Raw genomic sequence first — 22418 nt, 5'->3', positions numbered from 1 at the left:
TCTCCCATTCTCTCCTCTCTTCTCCCTGCCTCATCTTCCTTCCTTCATCCCCTTCTTCCCCTTCTCCTCCCTCCCTTCTCCTCCCTCCCTTCTCCTCCCTCCCTCCCTCCCATTCTCTCCCCTCTTCTTCCTGCCTCTCCTTCCTTCCTTATTCATCCCATTCGTCCCCTTTTCCTCTCCCTCCCTTCTCCTCCCTCCCATTCTCTCCCCTCTTCTCCCTGCCTCGCCTTCCTTCCTTCATCCCGTTCTTCCCCTTCTCCTCCCTCCCATTCTCTCCCCTCTTCTCCCTGCTTCTCGTTTCTTCCTTCTTCATCCCATTCTTCCCCTTCTCCTCCCCCCTCCTCCCTCTCTCCCATTCTCTCCTCTCTTCTCCCTGCCTCACCTTCCTTCCTTCATCCCCTTCTTCCCCTTCTCCTCCCTCCCTTCTCCTCCCTCCCTCCCATTCTCTCCCCTCTTCTCCCTGCCTCTTCTTCCTCCCTCCCTCCCTCCCTCCCTTCCTGCTTCATCCCATTCTCCGTCCTCCTTCTCCTCCCTCCCTCCCTGTTGTAACTCGAGGACTATCTGTATTCTAAAATCCCCTTCCCGGCCTCCTTGCCAGAAAAGGGATTTGTTCGCCTCACCTTGGTGTGTCCAAATTTGTACTGGTTGTGATCGATGTCCAAGGTGCCTAAGAGTTTCTCGGCCCCCTTCCGGCTGTCGATGAACTGACCCTCTGGAATGGCCGCCGGGTTTAGGATCCGGTACCTGGCAAGAAAGCAAAAAAAAAATTGGCTGTATTCTTTTGCTAAAGGGTAACTGAGATTTGATCAGGAAAGAGAAGCAGCTAGATCAGATGTGAGATTCAGCCGGTTCGGGCCGGTTCAGGCGAACCAGTAGTAGAGATCTGCGGGTGGGCCTGCCTATCCGCCCCGGTTTTATGCTGTGCCATTTAGCCACGTTTTTGTATCGTGGCGACCACAACTGGATGCAATATTCCAAGTGTGGCCTTACCAAGGCCTTAGAAAGTGGTACTAACGCTTCGCGCGATCTTGATTCTATTTTCTCTATTAGACAGTTTGAACGGATCCCGGATTGCCGGAACAGTGGGTTCACCTTTGCCTGAAATCCCCGTAAAGGATCCGGTTGGGGAATCCTTTCCGACAGATCCGGATCCCCTCCAGAACGCCGTTGCAACGTAACTGGTGCATGACCAAGGGATTGTCCATCACACCTGAGAAAGAAAACGAGAGACAGGGAGTAAATGAAAAGAAAAAAAAGACGTCCTCCCCTTAGAAAGATCAAAAGGGAACATCAGAATTCAACAAAACATATGCATTATTATTATTATTATTATTATTATTATTATTATTATTATTATTATTATTATTCGATTGTATCACAGCGGCCAGTTGTTTCGCCGGATTTGGCATTGATTACTAGTCGGGCCCCACCCAGGGGCCTAGGACGTCGTAACGTATTTTCGTAATATACGTGCAGATCCAAGCAGTGCAGCTTTTTGCATTTGACTGATGGTGATTTTGTCAAGTTTTAAATGGAATTCCAGTGCTTTTGGAATAGCACCCAGTGTGCCGATTACCACTGGAATTACCACTGCTGGTTTGTGCCATAATTGTTGAATTTCGATTTTTAAGTCCTGGTATTTCGCGATTTTTTCATGTTCCTTCTCGGCTACCCTGCTATCACCTGATATTGCAATGTCTATGATTGTAACCTTATTTTTCTCAATCAGTGCGATGTCTGGTGTGTTATGCGCCAGTATTTTATCCGTTTGTATGCGAAAATCCCACAGGATCTTTTACCATCTGATTTTCGGTGACTTTTTCAGGCTTATGTTCCCAACAGTTTTTTGCTGTTTTAATATTATAATTTTGGCACAAATTCCAGTGGATCATTTGTGCTACTGAATTGTGCCGCAATTTATAATCAGTCTGCGCAATTTTTTTTACAGCAGCTGAGTATGTGGTCAACAGTTTCATCAACTTCTTTGCAGAGTCTGCATTTGGCATCATCAGAGGATTTTTCGATTTTGGCCTTAATGGCATTTGTTCGGATAGCTTGTTCTTGCGCAGCCAGGATTAGTGACTCTGTTTCTTTTATTCTATTATTATTATTATTATTATTATTATTATTATTATTATTATTATTATTATTATTATTATTATTATTATTATGTTAATCTTTGGTGAGATTCACAGCCTTTCGGGCTGGTTGGTAGCTGAACAGCTCAAGTCCTAACCAAGGACCTAGGAACTGTTAAGGTAACGTCGGAGGATATAAGTTGTTCCAAGTAGGGTGGTTATTATTATTATTACTAGAGAAAGAGAGAGAGAGAGAAAGGGAGAGAAAGAGAGAGAGAGAGAGAAAGGGAGAGAAAGAGAGAGAGAGAAAGGGAGAGAAAGAGAGCAACAGAGAGAGAGAGAGAGAGAGAAAGGGAGAGAAAGAGAGCAACAGAGAGAGAGAGAGAAAGGGAGAGAAAGAGAGAGAGAGAAAGGGAGAGAAAGAGAGAGAAAGAGAGAGAAGAGAGAGAGAGAGAGAGAGACAGAGAGAGAGAGAGAGACAGAGAGAAATTTGGGCCCATTCCCTGACCTTTGGCCCTCAAACTTCCTGGAAAAAAAGGAGGAAGGACTTCCTTTTTCCGTTTCCTTCCTGGTTTTTCAGCCTGCCGTTAAGCAGGAAACGCAGGAGAGGAGGAGCAGCGTCATTCGCAGCTGACTCCAGCAAGCCGGCTGAAGAAATCTTGTGTGTGAGAGTTCCCCAGACTGAATATCTGGCTGCCCCTCCCCCTCAGCGGATCCCTCTGGTTCCCCCACTGGATTACCGGGGGCCTTTCGCTCGTTGGGGATGAGGCACCGCACGAAATGAGGGTGGGTGGTCTTGAGGTTGGCCATCAACTTGTTGAGGTTCTCCTGCGAAAAGAAAAGGGGAAGGAGAAGAAGAGGAGGAGGAGGAGGAGGAGGGGAGGGGAAGAAGGAAGGGAGGGAGGAAGAGAGGGAGGGAAGGGAGGAAGGAGAGGAGAGACAGAGGGAGGAAGGCAAGGAAGGAAGGAGAAGGGAAGGAGGAGAATGGGATGAAGAAGGAAAGGAGGGAGGGAGGAAGGAAGGAGAGGCAGGGAGGGGAACAAATGGGATGAAGGAAGGAAGGAGAGAGGAGAAAGAGAAGGAACAAAGGGAGGGAGAGGCGATGAGCGAGGGTCAGAAGGAAGGGAGGGAGGAGAGAGGAAGAGAGGAAAGATGGAGGAAGGAAAGAGGAGAGGAGAGATGAAGGGAGGGAGGAGGGAAGGAGGGAGGAGAAGAGGGGAAAGAGAAGGGAGCGAGGGAGAGGAAATGAGAGGAGGGAGGGAAAGAAGGAAGGAAAGAGGAGAGGAGAGATGGAGAAGGAAGGAAGGAGGGAAGGAGAAAGGAGGAGGGAGACAGAAGAGGGAGGGAGGAGGGAAGGAGGGAGGAGAAGAGGAGAAAGAGAAGGGAGAGGAAATGAGAGGAGGGAAGGAAAGAGGAGAGACAGAGAAGAGAGGAAGAAAGGAGGGAAGGAGAAAGGAGGAGAGAGAGATGGAACAGGAGGGAAAAGAGAGGGAAGGGAGGGAGAGGAGAAATGGAAGTAGAGACAAAGAAGCGAGAGAGAGATAAGAAGGTGGGAGGAAGGAAAGAAGGAAGGAGAGATGAGAGAGAGAAGGAACAAAGGGAGGGGAAGATGAGGGAGGGTCAGAAGGAAGGGAGGGAGGAGGAGAAAGAGAAGTGAGAGAGGTAGAGGAAATGAGAGGAGGGTGGGAAAGAAGGAAAGAAGAAAAGAGGAGAGACAGAGAAGAGAGGAAGGAAGGAAGGAGAAAGGAGCAGAGAGTTAGATACAAGAGGGAGGGAAGAGGGAAGGAGGGAGGAGAAGAGGAGAAAGAGAAAGGAGAGATGGAGAGGAAATGAGAGGAGGGAGGGAAACAAGGAAGGAAGGAAAGAAAGAGAGGATAGACAGAGAAGAGAGGAAGGAGGGAAGGAGAAAGGAGGAGAGAGGGAGATACAAGAGGGAGGGAGGAGGGAAGGAGGAAGGAGAAGAGGAGAAAGAGAAGGGAGAGAGGTAGAGGAAATGAGAGGAGGGAGGGAAAGAAGGAAAGAAGAAAAGAGGAGAGACAGAGAAGAGAGGAAGGAGAGAAGGAGAGAGGGAGATACAAGAGGGAGGGAGGAGGGAAGGAGGGAGGAGGAGAAAGAGAAGGGAGAGATGGAGAGGAAATGAGAGGAGGAAGGGAAAGAAGGAAGGAAGGAAAGAAAGAAAGAGGAGAGACGGAGAAAAGAGGAAGGAAGGAGGAGAGAGAGAGGGGACAAAGGAAGAGGAGAGGAGAAATGGAGGGAGGGACGAAGGAGAGAGAAAGAGGAGAGATGGCAGGAGGGATAGGAAGGTGGGAGGAAGGAAGGAAGGAGAGAGAAGGAGGAGAGGGACAGGTGAGGAGAGAAACCTTCATTAGGTTTCTCCTTGCAAACCCTTTGGGAGGTCAAAACCAACATTTGGTCCTTCACTTGTATGGCCCTCAACTCCCAGAATTCCCCAGGCCAAGTTCGGACAACCCTGTTGGAAACAAGGTTCAGAAATTCCAGCGGTGGGTCCTCGTCCTCTCCGAAGCCCGGACCCTCTGCCCCCCGGGAGGTCCTGTGTCCCTCAGAGAGGAGAGGAGGACCTCTGGGAGAGGTCTCCAAGCTTCTGGATTCTCCCCAACGGCCAGGATCGGCCCCGCCATTTCCCCACAGCTCCCCCGCGTAGGCGAGCCGTAACCCATCTTTCTTGTCCTGGGGGTTCCCGCCTCGTACCCGGTGAAGTGCCGAGACCGTCTGGAAGGAGGAGCCCTTCTTCTTGGATCCTTTGCCCTTCCCGCCTTCTCCGCCTGAGGGAACAAGAGACGGTTGAGGCAGGGAGGCCATGATGGGACTCTCGCCCTCCTGTGCACAAGCACAGGGAGTCCTCGACTTACAACGATGTGTTTAGCCACCAAAGTTAGGGTGGCCTTGAAAAAAAATGATTTACAACTAGTCCCTGCCCTTATGGTCTTTCCTCTCCTTTCCTTTTTTCTATCTTCCTTTTTCTCTTCCTTTCCTTTTTCTACAGAGAAAGACTTCTCTGTAGAATGAAACCAACATGCACTGAGTATATCCCTTTCAAATCTTCTTCATGTCCGATTCTGGCCCTACCCAGTGGGAATTGGACATACAGGTAGTCCTCGACTTACGACCGCAATCAAGTCCAAAATTTATGTTGCTAAGCAAGACATTTGTGTGACGTGAGTTTTGCCCCCTTTTATGACTTTTCTTGCCACGGTTATTAAGCGAATCACTGCCATTGTTAGGCTAGCCACATGGCTGTTAGGTGAATCGGGCTTCCCAGGGACAGTACGACCGTCATAAATACGAGTCAGTTATCAAGCAGCCAAATTTTACTGAAGTGGCCAGGGGGATGCTGCATATTTTTCTCTCCTTTTTCTATCTTTTCCTTTTTCTATTTTCCTTTCCTTTCCTTTTTCTATCTTATCTTCCTTTCCTAGCTTCCTTTCCTTTTCTATCTTCCTTTCATTTCCTTATATCTTCCTTTCCATTTTCTATCTTTCTTTCCTTTTTCTATCTTCCTTTCCTTTTTCTATCTTCCTTTCCTTTCCTTTTTATATTTTCCTTCCCTTTTTCTATCTTCTTTCCCTTTCTGGTTTGTGTCTCTCCCAATTGCCTTCTCCAGGACATTTCCAAGCTGTTGAGGGCCCTCAAGAGCAGAAGATAATACAATACAATACAATACAATACAATACAATACAATACAATACAATACAATACAATACAATAGCAGAGTTGGAAGGGACCTTGGAGGTCTTCTAGTCCAACCCCCTGCCTAGGCAGGAAACCCTATACCATTCCAGACAAATGGCTATCCAACATCTTCTTAAAGACTTCCAGTGTTGGGGCATTCACAACTTCTGGAGGTAAGTAGTTCCACTGATTAATTGTTCTGTCAGGAAATTCCTCCGCAGTTCTAAGTTGCTTCTCTCCTTGATTAGTTTCCACCCATTGCTTCTTGTCCTACCCTCAGGTGCCTTGGAGAATACTTTGACTCCTCCTTCTTTGGGGCAACCCCTGAGATATTGGAAGACTGCTATCATGTCTCCCCTAGTCCTTCTTTCTATTAAACTAGACATGCCCAGTTCCTGCAACCGTTCTTCATATGTTTTAGTCTCCAGTCCCCTAATCCTCTTTGTTGCTCTTCTCTGCACTCTTTCTAGAGTCTCCACATCTTTTTTACATAGTGGCGACCAAAACTGAATGCCGTATTCCAAGCGTGGCCTTACCAAGGGATTGTAAAGTGGTATTAACCCTTCACGTGATCTTGATTCTATCCCTCTGTTGATGCAGCCTAGAACCGTGTTGGCTTTTTTGGCAGCTGTTGCACACGGCTGGCTCATATTTAAATGGTTGTCCACTAGGACTCCAAGATCCCTCTCACAGTTACTACTGTTGAGCAAGGTACCACCTGTATTGTCCCTGTGCATTTCGTTTTTCTTGCCTAAATGTAGAACCTTACTCTTTTCACCATTGAATTTCATTTTGTTAGATAGTGCCCAATGTTCAAGTTTGTCAAGATCCTTCTGTATCTTAAGCCTATCTTCTGGAGTGTTGGCTCTTCCTGCCAGCTTGGTGTCACCTGCAAATTTGATGAGTTCCCCATTTATTCCCTCATCCAAATCATGGATGAAGATGATGAAGAAGATAAGATCCACTGGACCTCAAGATTGGAAGCTGGTGAGCAAAGAGCACCCTCATTAACCCCGACTCTTATTTTCCTGAGAGGCATTAATACCGAATCTCTGAGAGGCTGAAAATCTGGGTGTGTCTTCTACAGTGAATACAGCATTTTTATGCCTCCCGAAACCCCGTCCCCTTCACCAAAATGGCCGTGCAGAGCCTTTATGAGGCTTCCAGAGCGCTCCTGGGGGTTGGGGAGGGCAGGAATGAGCAAAACAAATCCTGTTTTTTGCTCAATTTTGCCCCCTCCCCGCCCTCAGGAGCACTCTATAAGCTTCCCGGTCCACTTTTTTTGACAAAAAACGGGCTCGTTTTCGTGAAAAACAGGCCATTTTTTGCTCATTTTTGCCCCCCCCAGAACACTCTACAAACCTCCTAAAGGCTAAGCATGCCCTTTAAAAAAAAAGAGCCCGTTTTCACAAAACACAGGCCGTTTTTGGGGAGGTTTGCAGAGTGCAAAAACTTTTTTAAAAAAAATTTGCCTCTTCAAAACCTCGGTGCGTCTTATACTCTGAAAAATACCGTAATTCTCTCTTTCCTCTTCCCTCCCCAATCTCACCTGCCTCGTTGCCAGCGTAGCTCGAGAAGAGCGTGGCCAGGAGCTTCAGGGCTGACTTCTGGAAGAGGCCCACCACGGTCTCGTTGAGGGGGTCCTTGTTCTTCTCCAACCACCCGTTGATGTTGTAGTCCACGGTGCCGGCGTAGTGGACCAGTGCAAAATGGGCCTCCGGTTTCCCCTTGGCGTTGCGGGCTTTTCCGAAGTTGGCCGACTTGCCCAGGTGGTTGTCGTAGAGTTTGGCCTTGAAGGTCATGTCGCTGGCTTTGGGGAACATGCATTCTTCTTCCAGGATGGACATGATGCCCAGAGGCTGATCGCCCCAAGAGATGGAGAGGAAAGAGACAACAATGAAGACAGAAAGGACAGAAAAATTTAAACCCTCCCGGAAGTCTAAACGACCTTTCTACAGGAGGTCCCGAAAGGTGCTTTTTCAAGAGGCAACTGGTTTTTCTTGGAAGACGTTTTGCTTCTTCAGTTCAAAACGAGGGTCCTTTGTCTTTTAAATGTAGGTGGACTGCTGAATCTAGTCCCGATGGGTATCTTGCAGTCAGGTGAGGCAAGTGAGGCACAGCCTCACCGCTCTCATCATGAAAAGAAAAAAAAATGTAAAAGGAAAAAGCTGAGCTAGTTGTTGCCTCACCGTGGACGACTCTGTTCAACTGTTAAAAAAAGCCTCTAAAAAAGCGCCCTCTACTATGAGGCAGGAGAACTGCGTGCCTCATCTAGTCTGACTTTAGGCGTTTTATGATCACTCGAGCAGAGTTAAGCAAGGGTTAAAAGCTTAAAAATTCCTGATGTAGGTGAGGCACTCAGTTTTCCTGCCTCATAGTAGAGGGCGCTTTTTAGAGGCTTTTTTAAACAGTTAAGCAGAGTCATCCATGGAAGCCAGGCAAAGAGCCATGCTGTAGCGCACACACTTTCCCCCAGCCTCTTTCTTTTGGAAGGCTCGGATCGGCTCCCCTCCTGCTTTTCTTTCTCTCCTCTCACCCCAGCCTGCCAGGAGGAAGTGAGTGGGTGGGCTTTATTGCGTTCCGGGCATTTCCCACCCAGACCACAGGCTGCATTTGTAATGGTGGAGGTGTTTGGGGAAGGCAGCAGGGGAATGGGGGGGGGGGATGGCAGAGGAGCTGCTTTCAAGCCACTGGAAAAGATATCCAATCCAACTTTTGAGTGTGTGTGTGTTTGTTTGAGAGTGAGTGAGTGAGAGAGGGAAGGGGGTAGGAGAGATAGTCCAATCCAACTTCTCTGTGTGTGTGTGTGCGTGTGTTTGAGAGAGGGGGAGGAAGGAGGGGAAGGGAGAAGAAAAAGAAAATGAAAAAAGGAAATTTATTTCGCAAAGGAGAAAAACAAATGCTGTCACTTTAAATCGGAACTGAGCATGCCTGGCTGTAGAATTCTGGGAGTTGAAGTCCACAAGTCTAAAAATATTTGAAACCCACCACTGGGTCAGTGCCTCACCAGCCATAAACCTCACCGCATGTCGCTGGTTTCTTCTATGTTGTGCCATGCGATTGTGAAGTGTCTGTTTTGTTTCCCCAATGTGTAAATTTGCACGGGGCTCACTGCATCGTACTCAGAGGTGGTATTCAGCAGGTTCTGACCAGTTCTGGAGAACCGGTAGCAGAAATTTCAAGTCATTCAGAGAACTGGTAAATACCACCTCTGACTGCCCCCCGCCCCTATCTATTCTCTGCCTCCCAAGTCCCAGCTGATTGGGAGGAAATGGGGATTTGGCAGTAACCTTCCCCCGGAGTGGGGAGGAAATGGAGATTTTCCGGTATCCTTCCCCTGGTGTGCTGCCCCAGCTGTATATGCTGTAGATATTGTAGGAATTAAGAGCTGTCTCCTTTAAGAAACTACCTCCTTTGGAAATGTAGGCAGAAACTGCCTGATGGGAAATGTAGTTCCGTGACATGTGATCATATCTGTGTTTCTGATTGGCCACTGGAGCGTGGCAGAACACCTGGAGAGGGGTGGGTATGCAGATTTTACAGTATCCTTCAACAAGCCACACCCAGCAAGCCATGCCACGCCCACCAAGCCACGCCCACAGAACCGGTAGTAACATTTTTTTTGAATCCTACCAATTTTTTGATTGTACTGCATATACCCGGTGGCCTCAATGACTCAAAGGCTGCAAATGACCAGCTGTCTGCAAGGAGTGTAAATCCTTCCATTCCCCACCATCCGGGCAGAGCTGAAGAAGCTTCTTGGGGGAGAAGCGAAACGTCTTCGAAAGGAAAAAATAGAAAGCCCAGTTGCCTCTTGGAAAAAAAGCTCCTTTGGGACTCCAAGTGGCCGCAATGACTCTCTAGAAGGATGCAAATGACCAGCTGTCTGCAAGGAGTGTAAATCCTTCCATTCCCCACCATCCGGGCAGAGCTGAAGAAGCTTCTTGGGGGAGAAGCGAAACGTCTTCAAAAGAAAAAAACAGAAAGTCCAGTTGCCTCTTGGAAAAAAGCACCTTTGGGACAAGCAGGACCTGGATGACAGAGAATCTCCCTAGACATCTGGATGGAATTATTCAACATTCCCGGGAGAACGTCTGGAAATTGTGGAATTAGCCAAGGAGGACCAGCTGGTTGTGTCCCCCTCCAAACGACCCAATTCTTGTTCAGAGAAGCTCATCTGAGATACTTTAATAATAATAATAATAATAATAATAATAATAATAATAATAATAATAATAATAATAATACTTTAATTTATAGACCGCACCCTTTCCTAAACAGGAATCAGGGTGGTGTACAGTCATATTAAAAACAATGTGGATACAAAAATATAGATATACATAGATAGACGGAGGAGGTAGGATATGCACTGTACAATAATAAATTAAAATTCAAATAAAAATTAAAAATTTAAAAATTACCCTTAAAACTACCCAAAATAAGATGTTTGCCAGGAGGTTGAAAGTGGGACTATAAATCAGTTAAGCCAGCTAATTGGAACAGGTGGGTCTTAAGTTTCTGTCGGAAGGAGCGGAGGTCGGTAGTAGTTCTAATATCGGGGGGGAGGTCATTCCAGAGGGTTGGGCCCATCACAGAGAAGGCTCTACTCCTAGGCGCCGCCCGTTGGCACTGCTTGGCGGACGGCACCCGGAGGAGTCCCTCCCTGTGGGAGTGGATTGGTCGCAGGGATGTATGAGGTGAGATGTGATCCCGCAGATAACTAGGTCCCGTGCCATGGAGCGCTTTGAAGATAGTAACCAACACCTTGAAACGCACCCGAAAAACCACAGGCAGCCAGTGCAGCTCGCGCAGGAGTGGTGTTATATGGGAGTATCTGGTCCTCCCCATGATAGCCCGCGCAGCTGCATTCTGAACTAGCTGTAGTCTTCGGGTGCATCTCAAGGGGAGCCCCATGTAGATACGCTCTGGAGAACCAACGATGGAAGGCTTACCCGATTCCCCCAGCAGCTTACCTTCTCAATCAGGTCAATGCAGGCCTGGAGGTCCATGCCGAAGTCAATGAAGACCCATTCAATGCCCTCCTTCTTGTACTCCTCTTGTTCCAGCACAAACATATGATGGTTGAAGAACTGCTGCAGCTTCTCGTTGGTGAAGTTGATGCAGAGCTGCTCAAAGCTGTTGAACTGGGAGGGAGGGGGAAAAAGAAAGTTATGGACCAGCCAAAGTCAACCCAACAACGTGGGTTGCGCAGGTCTCACCCTGCTCCATGTAGACCCTATTGTGATGGACTTACGTCGAAGATCTCAAACCCTGCTATGTCCAGCACACCGATGAAATACTGGCGAGGTTGTTTGGTCTCCAGGGAGTTGTTGATTCTGACCACCATCCAGCTGAACATTTTCTCATACACGGACTTGGCCAAGGCCCCGATGGAATAATACACCTGGGTGCACGGGAGAGAACAAGGCATAGTGAAACGTTAGAGTAATACAGTTGGAAGGGGACCTTGGAGGTCTTCTAGTCCAACTGCCTGCTCAAGCAGGCAAACCCTATATCACAGGGCCAATCACTAGAAATCTGTGACTTCTAGTTACTTCTAGTTCTAGTTACTTCTAGTTCCAGCTACGTAACACCACCAGTGTTAATTAGATTTCAATGAGTAAGAAAACATCTGCGAACGACAGCCAAGAGAGCACCAACTTCTAATTTCCCACAATGCCCCAGGATTCTGCCCTATGAAAAAAGTCGACCTCCCTCTCGCTTAAAATCCCTTCCCAGTCCTTAAACAGCCCAGGCATTTCAATCCCATTTTTTTTAATCTTCTGAAAGAACGCGAGAGCCCAAATTGGGCTCAAACCAATGTTGGTTTAGTTCCAACCCCGTCGGACAGTCGCCTGCCTAAAGCCAATAATCAGGGCTTAAGACTAGCAAGCTTCCCTTCATCCTGTGAGCATTTCTCCATTGATTGATCTGTCAGGCTAAACCTCTGGAGCGCGAATCCGGCAGAAGAGCAAGCAAATCTATCAGATTTTTTAAAAAGACGGGATATAAATAAACAACATAAATCTTGTCCGGGATCGCCTGCGATCAAAAGGAATTGTGAAATCGAGGCTCCCTTTTTTAAAAAAATAACTCTGCGTCGCTTTGCAAAATTGCTTAACAATAGAGGGGAGTCTTCAAATTACGACCGCAATGGACCTTCGGCCAATCGTCAGAAGTCAGGGACTTGTAGCACCATATTGGGTGTGAGAGCCAGCTGGGTGACATTGGGCAAACCTGGGAGTTCTAGTTCTGTCTTAGACATGAAATCTGGTTGAGTGATCTTTGGGCAACCGCAGACGTCAGGGACTTCTAGCGCCATGTTGGGTGTGAAAGCCCGCTGGGTGACCTTGGGCCAGTCTGGGAGTTCTAGTTCCACCTTACACATGAAATCTGGCTGGGTGACCTTCGGCCCATCACCAGGTGTCAGTGACTTCTAGTGCCATGTTGGGCATGAAAGCCAGCTAGGTGACCTTGGGCCAATCTGGGAGTTCTAGTTCCCCCTTACACATGAAATCTGATTGGGTGACCTTCGGCCCATCACCAGAAGTCAGTGACTTCTAGCACCATGTTGGGCGTGAAAGCCAGCTAGGTGACCTTGGGCCAATCTGGGAGTTCTAGTTCCACCTTACACATGAAATCTGGTTGGGTGACCTTCGGCCCATCACCAGAAGTCAGTGACTTCTAGCGCCATGTTGGGTGTGAAAGCCCGCTAGGTGACCTTGGGACAATCTGGGAATTCTAGTTCTGCCTTACACATGAAATCTGGTTGACATTTCATGACCCTACCAGGCAACATCATCAGTGCTAGAAGGGAAAGGAGGAGGAGGAGGAGGAGGAGGACTGCGGGGTCCTTAGTATTCTCTCGGGGTAATCTTCGAATTACAACCACAATGGACCCCAACATTTCCGTTGCTAAGCGAGACAGCTGTTAAGTGAGGTTTCGCCCCATCTTAGAATTTTTCTTGCCAGAGCTAGGAAGCGAATCGCTGCCGTTGTTCCGTGACGAACGCACGGCCGTTAAGTGAATCGGTCTTCCCCATTGTCAGAAGGTCGCAAAAGGAGGTCGCGTGACACAACACACACACACCGGATCACTGCAACTGTCATAAATACGAGTCAGCGGCCAAACGGCTGAATTTTGATCGCATGACGGTGGGGAATGCTGCGGCGGTGAAAAACGGTGATAAATCGGCTTTTTTTAGTGCAGTTATAACTTTGAACCGTCACTAAATGAATGGTTGTAAGTTGAGGACTACTTATAAATAGCCCGGGTATCCTTTTTCACCATTTCCCCTCCCCTCAGTTTCCAGTGTTTGAAAGAAGAAATATCTGAGTAAGATGCCCATTTTTCCGTTTCTGGCCGATGCTACCTAGGCTTTAGATCAGGGTTCCCCAATATTTTGGACCTCAGGGATCACTAAATTCATAATTTTAAATCCCACGGACCACTAATATGATCTGCTTAATGACCGGCTGGGTAGGCGGGGCTAGGTGGTCATGTGACTGGGTAGGCGTGGCCAACTCAATGTCACTCACATCGAGGGGCGCCTCCCAGTCTCTTCTCGCCCCTCCCCTCCCCGCCACTTCTCCCCTGCCCGCTAAGCTAAGCAGCCACCGCGAGAAAGAGTCGGCAAACAGTTCAAATTGGCTCAGCAGAAGCACCTCACTGAGGACTAGGAGCATGGGCTTTCCAAGCAGAGGGAAGACCTGCAGGAGTGCAAGGCCAGGTGCCGGCGCCTGAAGCCTCAGCGGGCTGAGATGGTCGGCCAGTTCCAAGCCAGGATGCTGTCCCACTGGAACGAGGCCCTCCAGCTCTTTGCCACCGGCGGCTCTTCCTTCCAGCCTTTGCCCAAGACGCCGAAGCAGACCCCAAGTCGGAATTTCTGCCCCCCTCCGACTCGCACAAAAAGACCCCGAAGGGGGACACTCTCTTCAACAACACGAGCATTCATTGCACATATCCATCCCAAGCGCCGTCGTTTGAGGACCCTGGATGTAGTGCAATATATAAAATGCAAATAATTTTTCTGCGGATCCCCCAAATTTTCTCGCAGACCAGCAGTTGGGGACGGCTGCCTTAGAAGGAGACAAAGCTATCAGCCAGGGTTGCGAGCCCTTGTATACTTGTGGCTTGCTTTGTGTTTGGGGTTCCAGCTGTCGCGGACATAACTGAAAGCCATTGCTGGGACAGGTGTTTGCGGAGCCTGGCTCCCCCCCCCCCCGAATCCGCAGCCTCAGACCTTCCGCTGAGCCCGTGATGCCAAAGCGAAAGGAAGAAGGATAAGGCCTTGGCAAAGCCACGCTCGGAATGTTGCATCCAGTTTTGGTCACCACGATATAAAAGAAAAAAGAGACTCTGAAAAAAGTGCGGAGAAGAGCGGAGAAGAGGATCAGGGGACTGGAGGCTAAAAGATATGAAGAACGGTTGCAGGAACTGGGTATGTCTAGTCTAGTGAAAAGAAGGATAGATGGATGGATAGATAGATAGATAGATGGATGGATGGATGGATGGATGGATGGACGGATGGATGGAGGTAGGTAGAGAGAGAGAGAGATAGATAGAGAGAGAGAGAGAGATAGATGGATGGATAGGTAGATAGGTAGATAGGTAGATAAATAAAGATATAGGTAGGTAGGTAGGTAGGTAGGTAGGTAGGTAGGTAGGTAGGTAGGTAGGTAGATATAATGAGAGAAACGGTAGATAGATAGATAGATAGATAGATAGATAGATAGATAGATAGGTAGGTAGGTAGGTAGGTAGGTGTAGGTAGGTAAGTGGGTATATAGGTAGGTAGGTAGATAGGTAGGTAGATGTATGTAGGTAGGTAGATGTAGATAGGTAGGTAGATGGGTAGTAGATAGGTAGGTAGGTAGGTAAGTAGATAGGTAGATAGATAGGTAGGTAGGTAGGTAAGTAGATAGGTAGATAGATAGATAGGTAGGTAGATAGGTAGGTGGGTAGATAGATAGGTAGGTGGGTAGATAGGTAGGTGGGTAGATAGGTAGGTAGGTAGATAGGTAGGTAGGTAGATAGGTAGATAGATGTAGGCAGGTAGATAAGTAGGTAGATGAAGGTAGGTATGTAGATGGGTAGTAGATAGGTAGGTAGGTAAGTAGATAGGTAGGTAGATAGGTAGGTAGATAGGTAGGTGGGTAGATAGGTAGGTAGATGTAGGTAGGTAGGTAGATAAGTAGGTAGATGGGTAGTAAGGTAGGTAGGTAGGTAAGTAGATAGGAAGATAGATAGATAGGTGGGTAGATAGGTAGGTAGGTAGATAAGTAGGTAGAGGGGTAGTAAGGTAGGAAGTTAAGTAGATAGGAAGATAGGTAGGTAGGTAGGTAGATAGGTAGGTAGGTAAGTAGATAGGTAGATGTAGATAGGTAGGTGGGTAGATAGGTATGTAGGTAGGTAGATGTAGGTAGATAGGTAGGTAGATAGCTGGATGGATGGATGGATAGATAGGTAGGTAGGTAGGTAGATAGGTAGGTAGGCAGGCAGGCAGGCAGGCAGGCAGGCAGGCAGGCAGGCAGGCAGGCAGGCAGGCAGGCAGGCAGGCAGGCAGAGAGTGAAACAGGTTGGTTGGTTGATAGGTAGGTAGGTAAGTAGAGTGGAAGGAAGGAAGAATGGTAGGTAGGTAGGTAGGAAGATAGATAGATGGATGTAGCTAGGTAGGAAGGAAGGAAGAAAGAAAGAAGGAAGGAAGGAAGACAGGCAGAGAGAGAGAGAGAAAGAAAGAAAGAAAGAAAGAAAGAAAGAAAGAAAGAAAGAAAGAAAGAAAGAGAGTGAGAATAACTTTATTGTCACTTTGAATGTACACTAATCGGCATACCTTAAAGTGAAATTCCATTGCATCCCTCTCTCCAAGGGTTGCCACCTCCATTATATACATTACATAAACATGACAGAATAAATAAATTATGTATATACCCACATATCTTAGATGACCCAGAGAAACAACCTAGTCTAGTTCGGATGTATACATGCGTGTACATGGCAAAATGAGAGCAGTCTTCCAATGCAGGTAGTCCTCAACTTACAGCAGTTTGTTTAGTCACCGTTCAAGGTTACAACAGCACTGATAAAGAGGACTTATGACCATGTTTCACACTTACAACCATTGCAGCATCCCTCTGGCCCCATGATCAGAATTCAGTCACGTGGGCAACTGGTTGGTATTTATGATGGTTGCCCCATCCCCGGGGTCACGTTTTTGCACCCTTCAGACAAGCAAAGTCCACGGGGATGCCAGAACTGTACGACTAACTTAATGACTGCAGTGAATCGCTTAACAACTGGGGCAAGGAAATTTCATTCATACATTCACTTAACCCACGTCTCGCTTAGCAACCTAAATTCTGGGCTCCATTGTGGTCGTATGTCAAGGACCACCTGTCCTGAGGAAATGAGCCCTTTAAGAATTGCAAGTTCAACAGGTGCTGTTTTGTCAATTTGGGCAGCTCTGGGAAAAGCGGGACTTCCAAGGACTTCCCTCTTGGACATCTCTGACCGAGTCTAGGAGAAGGAAGCATCTTTACCTGTTGGACATTTTGCCCTTTGGTGACATATTCGTTGCCAACCTTCACTCGGGGGTGACACAGCCCCTTGACCAAGTCGGCCGAGTTGAGACCCATCAAGTAGGCGGATTTATCCGTGTCTGGAGAATGAAAGAAACGATTCCAGCAAATTTCACGGGAGCATAAATATTCCTCTTCCGATGTTTCTCTTCCTTCCATAGAAGTCTTCTTCTTCTATGACACTCAGGGAGACCTTCTCTATCTGTCTTCCTCCAAAAATGTTTCCCTCTACCCCTGAAATTCCCAACCACCAATGGAATTCTGCAGATATACTGTTTATATATATAATATACATACACAGCAAATAAAGAGAACAGTCACCATGTGCTTTACTGCTTAACTGTAACAGGAAATGGGAAACTCTAGTTAGAACAAAAGGGCATAGAGGATATAGCACAGATCCAAACTTGTAAACACTGCCATCTACTGATTGAATACTGCTGTAATTGCTGCCTAGAAATGTATTCCGACAATGAATTCCAACACTCACCCTCAGTCCCGTCAGGCTCAGCCTGTTCTTCGCGCTGCTTCTGCTTGAACTTCATGTTCCCGTAGTGCATGATGGCGCCCGTCAGCTTGTAGACACCCACTTTTTCTTCAGGGGTGAAGCCCAGGACGTCAAAGGCACTCTGAGTGGAAAAGAGGTGGGTGAGTAGAAAGAGACAACGTCCATGAAACGTGAAGAAGACGTAGGTTGATCCGCTTGCTACCCGTTCCTGAAAAGTTGGTGAACCTCAACCTAAATTCACTTACATCGGTAGCCATTAGCTCTTCAGTGTCATCGATGGAGGCCACCGTTACTTCTCCTTGGGAGACGTAGTGGTAGTCGTAAGGGTTGTTGGTGACCAACAAGAGATCTGTTAGATAAGAATGGGAGGAAAAGTTATGAGATGAGCTTATTCACAATCCCGGCAGTCCTTGACTTACGACCACAACGGAGCCCAAAATTTCTATTGTTAAGTGAGACATTTCTTGCTGCCGTTGTTAAGTGAATCTGGTTTCCCCATTGACTTTGCTTGTCAGAAGGTCCACAAAATGTGATCACATGACTTTGGGACACAGCAACGGTCATAAATATGAGCCAGTTGCCAAACAACTGAATTAGGATCACATTGTTATGGGAATGCAGTAAAGGTCGTAACTGTGAAAATTTCAACTTTGAACGGTCACTAAAGGAAAGGTTGTAAATTACAGGCAAATTCTGGGTTGGGGAATTCTGGGAGTTGAAGTCCACAGGTTGTTAAGTTGCCAAGGTTGGACACCCCTGGCATAGACCCAATCCGAATTGCCAACATTTCCTGCTGGCTGCCCATAAGCCAAGTGAATGGGAAAGCCAGCAGGAAGTCGAATATGATCCTTGCTTTATTTTATGAAGCTTCTCTTAACAATAACAAGTGGAAATTACAACTGGTCCTTGGAGTGCCAACCATTGCAGTGTCTCCACAGTTATGCGATTACAATTGCCAACATTTCCTGCTGGCTGCCCATAAGCCAAGTCAATGGGAAAGCCAGCGGGAAGTCGAATATGGTCCTTGCCTTATTTATGAAGCTTCTCTTAACAATAACAAGTGGAAGTTACAACTGGTCCTTGGAGTGCCAACCATTGCAGTGTCTCCACAGTTATGCGATTACAATTGCCAACATTTCCTGCTGGCTGCCCACAAGCCAAGTCAATGGGAAAACCAGCGGGAAGTCGAATATGGTCCTTGCCTTATTTATGAAGCTTCTCTTAACAATAACAAGTGGAAGTTACAACTGGTCCTTGGAGTGCCAACCATTGCAGTGTCTCCGCAGTTATGCGATTACAATTGCCAACATTTCCTGCTGGCTGCCCACAAGCCAAGTCAATGGGAAAGCCAGCGGGAAGTCGAATATGGTCCTTGCCTTATTTATGAAGCTTCTCTTAACAATAGGAAGTGGGACTGCCAGAACTGCTGTCACTAAGCAGCACAGTCACGTAATACCGCATTTTATGACTGTATTTCCCTAGCGACTTACTCCGGTCTTAATTGCCGTCGCAAACCAAGGACTTCTCTGTAGAATGAAACCAACATGCACTGAGTAAATCCCTTTCAAAACTTCTTCATGTCCGATTCTGGCCCTACCCAGGGGGAATTGGACATAGAGGTAGTCCTCGACTTACGAGTGCAATCAAGTCCAAAATTTATGTTGCTAAGTGAGACATTTGTGTGATGTGAGTTTTGCCCCCTTTTGCGACGTTTCTTGCCATGATTGTTAAGCGAATCACTGCCGTTGCTAAGCTAGCCACACGGCTGTTAGGTGAATCGGGCTTCCCCATTGACTTTGCTCGTCAGAAGGGGGATCACGTGATCCCAGGGACAGTACGACCGTCAAAAATACGAGTCAGTTATCAAGCAGCCAAATTTTACTGAAGTGGCCAGGGAGGTGCTGCAACCGTCATAAGTGTGTAAAACTTGAGTCCCTTTATTTAGTGCCGTCGTAACTTTGAAGGGTCACTAAATGGATGTTTGTAAATCTGTATACATCTTCCTTCTACCCCCGCCCCAAAGAAAAACCCATATAAAACTTGCCCAGAAGTTCTGGTTTCTTGTTAGACAAAATCTGATAGAAGATGTGATAATTTCTTTCAGATTTCAGCTGAAAAATCACCCGAGACTTCTCTAAGAGATCTAAAAAAAAAAGGAGAGAGAAAAGAGAAATATAATAGAGGGTATGTAATGTTGTAGCCCAACAGATTCGGACAGTGAGGAGGTTGTGGGGGGACCTGGAGCCAGTCCTGGAGTCTGGGGAAGGCTCTGATGTGGGCTCTGTGTCGGAGGCAGAGAGGGGGCCAGAGCTGTATGCCAGTTATCAGCTGCCTTCGGAGTCAGACATCAGTGAGGCAGAAGAACAGCTGGAGCCTGTTCCCAGTGTGCGCATGCGCAGAGCGGCCAGACAAGAAGGGAAGAGCTATAGAACAGGGGTCGACTTGGGAGTAAGGCCACAGAGGGACGATGAACGGCCCCTCCCAGAGGAAATAAAAGAGGGAGCGAAAGGGGAGTGGAGTTTGCAGGAGACCATTAGTTCCCTTCATTGGTTCGAGACTCTCCGAGACTCCTTGCCAAGTTCTGCAGAGATCGGCCTGGCAGCTCTCTAAGCCAGATAAGGTCTGTGACCGTAAATCCTCCCTTGAAGGACTTTGCTGGATGTGAAGGAGCAGAATTCACAGCCAATTAATCAAAGGGATTTTTTTTGTCGGGACAAGGAATTTGCTTCAGGCTCTTTGGAAGCCTCGGTCAGAACAGACACCAAAAGCCCACCCGAGGTTGGGGGAACGAGTGGTCTCCTTTTCAAGATGGAGGTCTGTGGAGATTCTCAAGTCATCCAGGGGTCATGGTTGTCCCAAAGGGGAAAAAAAGATTCTTTTTCTCAAAAGAAAACTGGAATTTCTGTTTGTTTCTTTTGAAGAACGTTTCGCTTCTCGGCCAAGAAGCTTCTTCAGTTCTCCTTCTTCAGAACCGAAGAAGCTTCTTGGATGAGAAGGGAAACGTCTTCAAGAAAAAAACCAGTTGCCTCTTGAAAAAAAAAAAACACCTTTGGGATTTCAAGAGGGATCCTGTTCGGTTTTGGGGGATGGATATAAGAATTTAAAACAACGGAATGACAGAGTCGGAGGGGACCTTGGAGGTCTTCTAGTCCAACCCCCTGCTCAGGCAGGAGACCCTAGAGGTGGAGACAGAGAAGAAAAAAAAAAGACTCCGGAAGAGGTGATACCAGTTCAGTTTGGAGGTTAATGTTTCCGAGACTCCTTGGCGAGTTTTGCAGATCTCGACCTGGCCACTTTCCAAGCCAGATAAGGTCTGTGATCGTAAATCCTCCTTTGAAAGACTTCGCTGGAGGTGAAGGAGCAGAATTCACAGTCAATTAATCAAAGGGTATTTTTATTTTGTTGGGAGAAGGAATTTGCTTCCTGCTCTCGGGAAGCTTCGGTCAGAACATGTAAACACGAGGAGGAAAAGAAGGAAAAAATCCCAAAAGAGGAACACAATTGGAATCAGATACAAAGAAGTGGTTCGTTTTTGTTTTTGTTTTAAAAGGAAGCATCTATCAACAGAAGTGCCCAAGCGATGGGTGAAAAATCTGGAGAGGGAAGCTAAAGATTGGATGGAAAGACGGACGGAGGAGCCATTAATTAGGGTTTATTGAGTCCTGCTAGCGGCTGATCCTCATTTTAATCGATTCTGGGAATAATTTATAGTCCTTCCGGTCGCCTCGCTGACCTCATCCATCCATCTTCTCTGCTGTCTCTCCGCTTCTTCTGAGATTTTCCATTTTCTACACCGATCAGTTTTGCACAGCTAGATCGGGTTTGTCCCAAAGAGTTTTTTTTTTTCCAAGAGGCAACTGGACTTTCAGGGGTGTTTTTTGGAAGACGTTTCACTTCTCATCCAAGAAGCTTCTTCAACTCTGACTTGGATGGAGGAGAAGGGAAGGATTTAGGTCAGAGGTTAAAAACAGAACAGAACAGAACAAAATTGGAGTAGAGTGGAGAGGAGAGGAGTGCAGTGGAGTAGAATATAGAGTAGAACAGAATATAGAGTAGAGTAGAGTAGAGTAAAGTAGAGTAGAGTAGAATAGAATAGGAGTAGAGTAGAGTAAATAGAGTAGGGTAAATAGAATAGAATAGAGTAGAATAAATAAAATGTAATAGAGTGGAGTAGAGTAGAATCCCTCCCCTGGAGTGGGGTGGGAATAGAGAATTTGCAGTATCCTTCCCCTGGAATGCGTTGGGAATGTAGATTTTGTAGTATCCTTCCCCCAGGAATGGAGTGGGAATGGAAATTTTGCAGTATCCTTCCCCTGGAGAAGGATGGGAATGGAGAATTTGCAGTATCCTTCCCTTGGATTGGGATGGGAATGGAAATTTTACTGTATCCTCCCCCTGGAGAAGAATGGGAATGGAGAATTTGCAGTATCCTCCCCCTGGATTGAGATGGTAATAGAAATTTTGCAGTATCCTTTCCCTGGAGTGGGGTTGGAATGGAAACTTTGCAGTATCCTTCCCCTGGATTGGGATGGGAATGGAAATTTTACTGTATCCTTCCCTTGGAGAAGGATGGGAATGGAGAATTTGCAGTATCCTTCCCCTGGATTGGGATGGGAATAGAAATTTTACTGTATCCTTCCCTTGGAGAAGGATGGGAATGGAGAATTTGCAGTATCCTTCCCCTGGAGTGGAGTAGGAATGGAAATTTTGCAATATCCTTCCCCTGGATTGGGATGGGAATAGAAATTTTGCAGTATCCTTCCCCTGGAGTGGAATGGGAATGGAAATTCTGTGGTATCCTTCCCCTGGAGTGGAGTGGGAATGGAAATTTTACAGTATCCTTCCCCTGGAGAAGAATGGGAATGGAGAATTTGCAGTATCCTTCCCCTGTAGTGAGGTAGGAATGGAAATTTCACAATATCCTTCCCCTGGATTGGGATGGGAATAGAAATTTTGCGGTATCTTTCCCCTGGAGTGGGGTGGGAATGGAAATTTTGCGGTATCCTTCCCCTGGAGTTGGATGGGGATGGAAATTCTGCGGTATCCTTTCCCTGGATTGGGATGGGAATGGAAATTTTGCAGTATCCTTCCCCTGGTGTGGGATGAGAATGGAAATTTTGCAGTATCCTTCCCCTGGATTGGGATGGGAATGGAAATTTTGCGGTATCCTTCCTTTGGAGTGGGATGGGAATGGAGATTTTGCAGTATCCTTCCCCTGACACGCCCACCAAGCCATGCCCCCCCAAGCCACGCCCACAGAATCAGTAGTAAAAAAAATTGAATTTCACCACTTCTCCGAACTACTCAAAATTTCTGCTACCGGTTCTCCAGAACTGGTCAGAACTAGCCGAATACCACCTCTGGATAGGGCCCTTGGTTCAAATCTGCCCAGATCCTTTTGGATCCTGGAGCTTATCTTCTGGGGCATTTGGCTGTTCCTGCTTAGTATGGTGAACAAAATTGGCTGCAGGTGTGGTCATACTAAGGTTTTATGAAGCAGTACTATTACTTTACGTGATTCTTGGATGAGAAGCAAAACGTCGTCAAACAAAAACCAGAAAGCT

The 22418-nt window shown here is 47.0% G+C and overlaps 1 protein-coding gene across 1 annotated transcript in view; it reads right to left on the bottom strand.

The window, feature by feature from the left end:
* LOC309381607 (myosin-6) overlaps window positions 1-22418 on the bottom strand; it is a 78672-nt gene that overhangs the window by 40873 nt on the left and 15381 nt on the right. The window contains exons 8-18 of the mRNA XM_081932782.1: window positions 18899-18997; window positions 17100-17203; window positions 16837-16975; window positions 16308-16426; window positions 11023-11172; window positions 10742-10912; window positions 7318-7627; window positions 4788-4861; window positions 2819-2906; window positions 1093-1210; window positions 621-744 (exon numbers count right to left, since the gene is read on the bottom strand). Of these exons, the coding sequence (XP_081788908.1) occupies window positions 621-744; window positions 1093-1210; window positions 2819-2906; window positions 4788-4861; window positions 7318-7627; window positions 10742-10912; window positions 11023-11172; window positions 16308-16426; window positions 16837-16975; window positions 17100-17203; window positions 18899-18997 (1496 nt within the window). The remainder of the gene's footprint in view (window positions 1-620; window positions 745-1092; window positions 1211-2818; window positions 2907-4787; window positions 4862-7317; window positions 7628-10741; window positions 10913-11022; window positions 11173-16307; window positions 16427-16836; window positions 16976-17099; window positions 17204-18898; window positions 18998-22418) is intronic.

Source organism: Natrix helvetica (assembly GCF_964273705.1).
Source record: "Natrix helvetica genome assembly, chromosome: Z".
Taxonomy (NCBI): Eukaryota; Metazoa; Chordata; class Lepidosauria; order Squamata; family Natricidae; genus Natrix; species Natrix helvetica.
This window is presented reverse-complemented; position numbering and strand designations above follow the sequence as displayed.